This window comes from Pteropus vampyrus, unplaced genomic scaffold (genome assembly GCF_000151845.1).
Source record: "Pteropus vampyrus isolate Shadow unplaced genomic scaffold, Pvam_2.0 Scaffold62, whole genome shotgun sequence".
NCBI lineage: Eukaryota > Metazoa > Chordata > Mammalia > Chiroptera > Pteropodidae > Pteropus > Pteropus vampyrus.
Genome location: NW_011888843.1, coordinates 7,307,435 through 7,318,171, shown reverse-complemented (window position 1 = coordinate 7,318,171; position 10,737 = coordinate 7,307,435). Strand labels below are relative to the sequence as shown.

The following is a 10,737-nucleotide window of genomic DNA, read 5'->3' as shown; positions in this document are numbered from 1 at the left end:
GCTACCTTGGTGCTGCCACCCTTTGCATGAAACCCTAGCCTTCCAACAAATACCACGGCCCACATTTTGTAATATTTAAGATCTACTGTAGTCTGTCTATAAGGTATGAGTGTTGTATCCCATTCTTTGAGGGTCTTGCTCTCATGCAGGTGATGATAAAATAATCAATCATGTTGGAAAATTGAAAATTTACCTACCTGACACTGTGTCATGCATGTTACAAACATTATCCTATTTTATCTTCTCATCATTCTTATTAGGTAGGTATCCTTATCCTTATGAGGGGACTTAGGCTTAGAAAGACAAATTTTTCAATGCTACATGGCTAATAAAGTGGCAGAGCTAAAATTCAACCCCAGGTCTGATGGACTCCAAAACTCTTGGTCTTAATTGCCACACTATACTGAATCCAAAATAAAAATATTTTTGAGAATAGTGACTTTATGTATGTTGTTTCTAGTTTCCTCAACAACAATATAAAATTAAATTTCTAAATATCTTTCCCCTCCTCCATCCCCCATTTTTTTTTCTCAGCATCTAATGTGACACTGTGAATATAACAAGTATTTAACAACCATTTTTTCAGTGAATGAATGGAGAGTCACTAACTTAACTTGGGACTCATAAAGTGTCCCTAAATGCTTTGGTATTTCATCAGGAAAATGGGTAATGGTACTTAATTCAGGAAGGTGCTAGGAGGATTAGATATGATCAGTGAGGTATGCCCTGGAAGAGGCACTTCTTCACAAGAAATGTCCATAATATTAATGACAAGATGTGGTGAGTCAGAAGCCACCCAGATGTAGGGTAGTACTCATTAGTGTGCCCAGTGACATTCCTCAATGAGGGATGAAACTTTTGTTTTCTTACCTCTCAGCTACATCTGAACTGCCCTCCTGCAGCCTTCTCCTGATGTGGAGGGAAAATAACCCCTTAATTTATTGAAAATTTTTTTTGTTGGGAGGGGCAAGATTGGTGGATTTTTGAATAAATATTGCAGATAGTTTTTTCACTTTCCCATGTCGATCATGCTTTTTTTTTTTTTTTTTTGCATAGTCATTGCATTGGTTCGATTTTGACCTGACACCTCAAAACTTCTTTACAGCTTCTGTGCATCATGAAAGATTATGTTATCGATTTTAAATTAATAGGAAACACAAAGTCTAAATATTGTACTGAAGTCTTTGAAATCTGATCTGTTTGGTTTTCATTTCAATCACTCAGCACAACATGATGAACTCTAATAATGTTCAGGCCTAAAAACTTTTCTAGAGAGGAGAGACCTAGAGCTGTCAAATTGGTTATCATCACACTGAAAGACAAAGCAGAAATGTAATGGTATTTTGATTAGTATCATATCTTGGTGAAATTTCAGTCACTGAAGTGTTTGAAGTGGGTAACCTGATCAATAAATTAATTTTTGTAATCTTTATACTACAGCGTGGTTCATTTTATAACAGTTGACATGTTACCAGGCTTCACATTCTTCTGGCTAAAAAAACGACCAGTTGTTAAAGGACTGTCAACCACTCTCAATTAATGGAGTTCTAAATTCTTTTAGCTTAAAATTCTGCACATATCAAAGAGCATATTTAGTATACCAATGAGAGTTACCTGTATTTCTTTGCACATTGTAATAATCCATGTACGCTCTAGCTGTTGGCATGTGGTGGAATGAAAGCACAGAAAGTGTTCTTTGGAATAATAGAGAAAGTTCAAAATTTAAGTATATGGTAATGTACTTGTTCATTCTTACTTTGGCTCTTGCAACTGTTAATCAATTCAATGATAGGGTGGGACTTTGATATTATTTTGTTGGTGACTTAATGATAGACAGTGTGAAATTTTACATGCTCAATGGTTACGAAACTCCAGTGCGAAATTTAAATATATATCTTAGTACCACAGTGCCACAACAGATTTTTTTAAATCTCAAGTGAAATCTGTATTTTTTTGATTGAAATATGTGTTCACTAGAGATATGAAATTGATTTTTAAATTAATTGGCTTATCCAGTGGTCGTGGTTAGTGCTAGTGAATCTCCTAACTCGCATGGGTTCCTCATAGATAAGTGACCACATGTCCTCACTTGCATGGGAATGATACTACTTCCTTTTGCTCCCAAAAGTATTTTGGTTTAGAGTGATAAATTATATGCTAGTTCTACTTACACAGTCCCAGAAATCTCAGTTTCATTGGATTGGTTTCAGTATGGAGCGGTAAAGCAGTGTATCTTACTCGTCCTTAGAACAAATCTCTTCCCCAGATTTTTCATGCGTTTTATGTTCTGTAGACTCTAGGGCCACTTTACTTTGCCTCTAGTGAGTAATAGAATGGCAGTGGAAATCTTTAGCTAAAGAATGAATTTAAAATAGAACTGAAGAAATGATCAAGAAATGTTTCAATACACGATCGATTTATGTTTTACTATACTCCAGGAGGGCAGGATCTTGACTCATTTATTCACCAGTGAACATGCAGCAGCTTGCATAATGCTTGGGTATAGAAGAGATTCAATACAGCTTGTCGAATGAATAAACAACTTAAAAACTTACCCATTTTTTTAATTTAAGAAAATGGAGGTTTCTTCACATACACAGTTGTTTTCCTAAAGATATGAAGACACTCCACGACTACCTTAGGAATCATTGTTTCTTAAAGTATTTCTCAAACATTGTTCGAATGAGGATTATTTGCCATCTGCCCAAAGAGTCAGACTCTCAGATCCTGCACCTGAAAGTCCGTTTCAGAACATCTCAAATGTGTCCAGGTATATGACATCCCATCTAGGCATCCCATCTAGGATCCTTTCCAACTGTACGTCTTTGATATTTTGGTCTCACTTTGTTTTCAAAAGGACATTTGCTTGACTTCCGACCAGGCTGTCCATGTTTTTACAAAGTCAGTAGTCATGGAGGGGATATTAGACTGAAAAGGAAACTGGGTTCTGCTACACAACTGGTTTATCACTTCCTCTCTCTGGACACAGATTTCTTCCATCTTAAAACGACGAGGCTGAACTACAAGCTCTCTCAGACTTCTTGCAGCTCTATTATCAGGTAATTCTTATCTTTGAAACCCGTTTGATATCTGGTCAGATAAAACGTGCTGTATGAGACATTTTAAACAAGAAGGCATAAGTCCTTTGTCTTTGTTGCTTTGTTTGCCAGACATTACCTGTGGATTAATTACTACTCAAAAGATAGTTTTAGACTTTTTGTTTATAGAAGCCCCATTCTTCACAAACGACTTTCTACACCAATTTTATTTGGGATTCCCTGAATACATGTGTTGGGAACTGATTGATAACTTTTCATTTAAGGTAAAAAGTTATTTCTTAAATCTTGCCCATCATCTTTTAGATCCTGCCAAAGATTCCTACAGACAAAAGTCCTTTGCTTCTGAGTAAAATTTGCAGAAGTTAGAAGAGCCCTGCCCACCCACGTGTTCTGTTACTGAATTGTAAGCAGAATCAGAAGAAATTTGGATCGCCATGCCAAATAGATCCCACAAGAAGGGACGAGAAAGGGACCCTGGTGAATACATTCACAGAGATGTGTTCATCAGATTAACTATCGATATTGGATTGGGGCTTGAGGAAGTATAAGCTAGGTAAGATGAATTTTTGTTCTAGCAGCAGAGAGAGAGAGTTGACTGGAGACGTTTTAGAGCTGGGGAGGAAAGTGAGAAGTTCAAAACTTGATGAGCAGTGGGTCTTGAGTGCCTAAAAGTTGCTGCCAATAAGAAGAAAGATGTTCCTGTCCGTTTAGTAAAGAAGCAACAGCAACATTCACTTATTTTGGAATTCTACCTTGGGCTGTTGCTGAGGCCAGAAGGAAGGGTCCTGTGAAATGATGTAATAGGAATGAGGGAAGAGACACATGCTCGCAGTTTCTTTCTCCCAGGCAGGTTGCTTGGTGGAGCAGTACTGAGAGTGTAATCACAAGAGGTGGAATTGATTTTCTTATATTCTTATGTAATCACCTTAACACCCCACTTCTTCCTTTAAGGTGGATCCCACATAAAGAATAATTATTTATTTAGTCTAATCCACACTGGCACCGATGTCTCATAGTAGGTTTAATATTAATCAACACAACTATTTCTCAAGATTGCAGCTATAAAGGGCCATGAACAGGCTGAAAAATGTTTTGGGAGTTAAGCTTGTGATATTGGCAGCTGAAAAATGGACAGAAAACATGGGAAATACGTAGTGAATATTGAACACTCTGGAAACCAGCCGGTGAGTACTGGTGGCACTTCTGTGGTATATGTTCTGACAGCTCGGAGTCTTGTTTTCAATATTTATACAACTATAATATACTTTGTTTTTTTATTACAACATGATTCTTTTCTAAAAGGAATTTTTAATCAAAGTTTTACCTGGAAGCCAATTTTTAATTATTCTATTACTACTTATTAATTAGAATTTTAAATTTTTTTCTGCATAATGGTATATGCATAATAGAGACACTTATTTTAATAGTCACTAGTGTAAAATACTAGTTATTTTTGGGTAACAATTTAATAGGCTGTTCAAATAATTCTCTGCAGTTATCATAATTCAAATATAAGTCAACAAATCTGCATTTGATTGCATTAACAAATAGTTTTTCAATCATGATATATAGGTTTTTGTGTTCACTGCTTAGTTTTTTCGTGTAATGTGTAGACTTGACATAATGCAGAGATTTCTGCATATCTTTGAAAGTCAGAAGATAATCTTGTAAGCGAAGTAGGTGAAGGAAGCATATTATCTGGCAAACTCTTTAGCTCAGCCTCTATTTAACTACTTAGGTATTTCTTTTTTTGCTGAAGAATTATATTAAGTGAACTATTGGATTTAAATTCTATACATTATTATTTGACTATTGTGCATGTTTAAAAAGAAATAATTTAATATTTATGATTGCCTTTTATGTAACTGTGCACATCTGACTAGACCCCTTGATGTTGAAAATAGAAATGGGAATGTTCTGAATGAAATCAGTATAAGTTTAGATGGACAGTTAGATTTTGAGGAAAAATATTTTTGTCCCCATGCACTAACAAGGAAATTACAGGACAGAGAAATTGCATCCTCTTCCCCTGGTGTTCTTCGTGGTTCCTCTGGCCTTGGGACACTGTCACTGTGTCTTCACAGTGTCATGATATCCAGATTAAAAGGTCCCTTTAGTAAGAAATTAATCATCTTGAAGATTTTCCTAGACAATGCTGAGTTGTTTTTTTTTTTTTTGAAGATGGAAGAGATGTTTAATCTCTTAGAACCAGATACTTCTAAATTTCTTTTGAATTAGTTTCAAGTATACAGTGCTTAAGTTAGACATCTATATAGTTCATAAAATGATTCCAATTGCTGCCTTCCTCCCCTTACCCTCCACCTCGCCAACATGTTAATGCTAACTGCGTTCCCTATGTCATGCTCTCTATCCCCGTGACCATTCATCAGCTACTAATTTGTACTTCTTTCAGCCCATTCACCCAGCCCCCAAACTCCCCTCCCCTCTGTCCATCACCAAATTGTCCAGTATATTTGTGAATCTATTTTTTATAAGTTTGTTCTTTTTATTCCTTAGATTCTGCATATAAGTGAAATTGTATAGTGTTTATCTTTCTCCATCTGACTTAAATACCTTCTGGGTCCATCAAAGCAATATCTTTGTCCATCCTCTTCCTTTTAGCCTGTGTGCGTCTTTCAATCTAAGTGAGTCTCTTGTAGGCAGCATGTAGTGGTCCTGTTTTCCTATCCATTCATCCACTCTATCTTTTAGTTGGAACTCTTAATTCTTTTCCATTTGAGCTACTTATTGATAAGAACGTAGTTGCTACCATTCTTTATTCCTGTCTTTGATATACATTTTTTCTTTTTAAAGAAGTCCTTCCAGCATTTTCTGTAATACTGGCATAGTGGCGATGAATTCTTTTAGCTTATTTTTGTCTGGGAAGCTCTTTCTCTGTCTTTCAACTCTAAATGATAGCTTTGCTGGATAAAATATTCTTGGTTGTAGATCCTGGGTCTTCATCAAGTCGAATATTTTGTGCCAAAGCCTTCTGTCCTGCATAGTTACTCTTGAGAAATCAGCTGCCAATCTTATGGGTGTTCCCTTGTAGGTACCTGCTTTTCTCTTGTTGCTTTTAAGATTTTTTTTTCTTTTTCGTTAACTTTTGGCATTTTAATTATGATGTGTCTTGGTGTGGGCCTCTTTGGATCCCTGGTTTTTGGGGTTCTCTGAGCTTCCTGGGGTTTTATGTCCATTTTCTTCACCAGGTTAGGGAAGTTTTCCATCAACATCTTGTTTCCTTCAGGTATGCCTATCAGACGGATATTTTGACCTTTAATAGTGTCCCATATGCTCCTTAAATTATTTGTATGGTCTTGGAATCTTTTTTCTTGCCATTCTGATTGAGTGTCCTTGGCTTTCCCACCCTTTAGATAGGTCATTTGATCCTTTTCTTTATTCACTTTTTTTATTCCTCTGTTTATTCCATTTAATATTTTTCTCATCTCAGATAATATATTCTTCATTTCAGATTGGTTACCTTTTATAATTTCCATTTCCATTTTTATGTTTTTTATCTCTTTGTTGAAGTTCTCACTGAATTTATCTACACTTCCGAAAAGTTCATTGAGCATCTTTATAACCAGTGTTTTGAACTCTGCATCTGTTAGAATTCTTGACTCCATTTTTCTGGATCTCTGTTCTGTTCTCTCATATGGTTTCTGCTTCTTTGTCTTCCCATTTTGGCTGCCTTTCTGTGTTTGTGTCTATGTACTAAGCAAAGCTTCTGATTCTACTGGTTGTATTAGTGTGAATTTCTGAAGTAGGTTTCCAGCGGCACAGTCCTAAGAGGGGTTTAGCTGCAGGGAAAATTTAGCCTGAGCCTGTGCCCTCCAGGCCACCTGTTAAGATTCAGCAAGCAATCCACAGATGCTGTGCTTATAGTTGCCTCAAAAGCCACACCAGAAACCAAGGGCAGCTGCCTCCAGTGTGAGTCTAGATGCTGCTCAGCAAGGAACACTCGATGCCTGAGGACACACCTGGATGTGCCTTGGGTGGGGCTGTGAGTTGCAGGAGGTGGGGTTTCAGGCAATGCTCTAGGTGGAGAGACCTCTATGAACCAGTTTGATGATTTCTCGGCTATGGCGGAGCTGTGTCCGCACACTGGAACAGGGGAGAGCTCAACAAGGAACAATAGATACCGCCAGCACTTCTATACCCAGCGAGTCTCTCCTTGGCCCTCGCTCCGACAATGTCTCTCTGTAAGTCCCTGGTGCGCCCTGCACACAGCCAAACCGACACTGGTGCTCAGAGCGAGCAGGTCCGTCACACGAAAATCTGCTTGCGGATGTGGCCCCTTTAAGAGGCGTCTGAAGCTGCAGCTGCCGCAGCCACAGCCTCAGTCTCACACAGCCTCTTGAGATCTGGCAGCCCTGCGTCCTCGCCCCGTTTTACTTTCTGCTGTTGCTTGGATTTCTCCCTTGTTGTATGGCTTGTTCATCTAGATCCCAGGTGATTTTTCCTTGCCGTTTGCTCCTTGTTTCTGTCATAACTTTGATTTGGTCGCCAGAGGGATGAACAAAGTCTCTATCATCTAAGCTACTTTTTTTTTCCTCCGAGAGTTTTTTAAATAGAGGGCACATACCTTGATCACTGACTATTTCACTTTACATCTGGATATTTGGACTTAATGGTAGGGAAATGTATTTTTTTCTCATTGGGAGCCATTTTCTCCAATGGATTAAAGTAGCAGTTGAAAGCTAAATAAGAAAGAGTATTTTGTTAGTTTGCTTTTCCCTGTTAGAAAAGATGATGTAAATTATTCTCTTTTCCGTTGTGAGCAGAGAATTTATAGTTATATTCCATGAACATAGCTAATGCATATTAGATGTATATAATGGAGATTATTGATTTCTACCAAGAGCTAATTAACTATAATTCATAGATCCTCAACTGCTCAAAATTTAACTTTAAGAGGCTTCACTTTTATGAAGAGAGAGGGAAAACTAAGACAGTGAGGATTATATTATCCCCAAGCTCCAGTATCTTGGGTTCTCTACTCTCAGTGTGTAGACACCCACCATCTTTCTTCATTTAAATATATTCAATTCTGGCAAGTTGGTCTGGCCAGTACAGTTTTATTTAATTACAGAAGTTAAAGAAATGTCTTAGTTCATCAGCCACAAGCATTGACTAACTAAATAATATGTATAATATTGATATCTATAGTATTAATACACAGAAATACAAAGCGTTTTATAAAATATAAATCTGTGATTTTCTCAACATTATTTATTTAAAAACAGATGGAAATTCGTTAAAATGACTATGTATATATTATCTACTCTTATTCAATACACAGTTATTCTCTTTATTTCTTTGGTATGACATTGTACTTTTAGAAAAATAGATGTTGACTAATTCTTTATGCCCAAATATATTCCTTCTTGAGTATATGTAATTAAAATTATACTCCTTTTTATTCTTAGTTATAGTCACTCAGTGGCCAGTGCCTATACACCTATTTGTTTGATTATTTTAATAGAACTTAGAGAATGAGCTAGCAATGTCAATAACCTTTTAATGACCACTTAGGACTAGGTATTTAATCAATATAATCAAGAGAGATTACATTTAAATAATACTCATGCTGTTCTATGAGGAAACAATTCCAGATAACTGTATAATATATTTTTAGCTAGTAACACAGATTACTCTCCTTTTTCTTAAAACAGTTATCGGGGTTATTTTTAACCTCACTTCAAAAAAATAATAACCCCCCAAACCTTTCTTATTTGAACTTACCCTTTTAATTCATTTACTTCTTAAAATTTCAAAATGTATTCAAAATATTTAAAGAATATTAGGCATCATGTACTAAACACCAAGGTTAAAAAATAAACCATTTTTAATTTTTAGTTAACCAAGTATATACAGATATAGTTGAAGTCTTTTGTTTCTATCTTCCCAATACCATTCCATTTCTCCTTTATGCTACCTGCTCCATAAAGACTATGGCGAATATGGTCATACCCAAACATTTTTCAGCTTCTAATTCTTATTATGTTTCTCTGTACATATTTTGTAAAATTCAAACTAATCTGTTGTGCCTCAGCAATGAAGCATAGGATCTGTAAAAGTAGAAAATTAAAATAGAAAATGCAAAATGCCTGTTGAGAGATTGCTGAATTACTTGTCTTCCACAGTTCTTTCATGCACTGCCTAATTCTGTTCTGTTCTTTTTGAGGGTTTCAATTTTCTTACTCTGCTCATTTAATTGTTTTTTCAATTCCTGAAATTGTTGATATGACTCGTTTTGGAACTCACTGAGTTTTTTTCAGAATACCATCCTGAATTCTCTGTCATTTAAATTGCATGTTTCTATGTCTGTAAGCGTATTTTCTGGAGATTTTTCTCTTTCTTTCTGAGATGCCTTGTCACCTTGATTGTTCATGGTGTTTAATGGACTATTTCTCTGCCTGGGCATTAACGGAAGTGTATTCTGCTGTTTTTCCAGAAAGAAGAGTTATTATATAAGAGTCTCTTTAGCCTGCTGCAAAGTGGTGCTTTTCTTTTGGTTTCCAGTCAGTGGCTTCTAAGCCTCTTGGACCCCTGCTTTATGTAAAGCCTTAAAAATGTCTTTATATTTTCGAATAGATATTTAATCACACTCGCTACCCTCAGTTTCAGTCCCTGTCAGTGCAAACAATAGTTTCAGTTGCGTTTGCTCAGATTCCCCTGGGGCTCTGTGGTGTTCGGTCTTGGAGGCTGTGGTGGGGAGCGTCCCTCTGGGTTGAGGGTTGGGGGCTGTGGCTCAGCCTAGGTTTTGCAACTGCAGCCAGTAAAAATCAATGATTGTTTCTCTGCTTTCTGCCCTAATGCCTCAGCCCTGCCGTTAGCTGGGTGGAACTCAAACCACTCCCAGGCAGGGCTGTTCAGAGAAGTTGCCACACCTCCTCCTGAGGGAGCTCCGGCTCTGAGAGGCAGCTTCTATGTTTCTCCCAGTCCACCACCCAATACCTGGGATTCTGACCAGTGGTAGTTCTTATGTGCAGATTCCATGCTCAGACGTGCTGGTGCGCAGTTTGGGCGTTTTTTGTTGAATTTTAGATGTTCAGTTTATTGTTGTTTCGAGGGGAGAGATCTGATATATCTCTCATTTTGCCATGTTTCTCCAAACCCCTAATTCTGTTGAAAAAGCGATGGCGTCAGTGATGTGAAGGCTATAGAAAACACGTGAAAAATATTAACTGTTCTGAATGTTAAACAGACTTGTATTCCTGGAGTAGACCTCAGTTGATCATGATTTTTTATCCTTTTAATATATTTTTGAGTTTAATTTGCTATTCTTTGTTTAGAACGTTTATACCTATGTTTTTGGGAGATTGACTTTAGGAGATATCGAGCTCAACTCTTTAGCTTACTATGCCAGGCAGCTTCAAAATCTGACAAATGTTCCCAGGGTGGAGTCATAGTGTGTTGTATTAAATCCCTTTCTTCTAGCAGGATTTTATCTCCTGATGACATGATAATGCTGGAGACTTTCCTGTGATTTCCATTTCCAGGCCTCCAGTCTCCCGAGCTAGTCCTGAACATTACAAAGGCCTTGTGGTTGGGGCTCCTCTGTTTTCCAATCTGTCATATCTGCCACAAATGAAAACCAAAATTTCACTGACTTATTTTGGTGGTCAAACTTCAGCTCATACTGAGAACCAATAGATGGCCTATGATTGTTAGA

At 37.1% G+C, this 10,737-nt stretch overlaps 1 protein-coding gene across 1 annotated transcript in view; it reads left to right on the top strand.

Annotated features, from left to right (window-relative positions):
- Positions 1-10,737, top strand: part of LOC111740349 (dynactin-associated protein-like) — a 14,378-nt gene that overhangs the window by 572 nt on the left and 3,069 nt on the right. Inside the window, 1 exon segment of the mRNA XM_023531173.1 lies at positions 4,119-4,247. Within this exon segment, the coding sequence (XP_023386941.1) occupies positions 4,119-4,247 (129 nt within the window).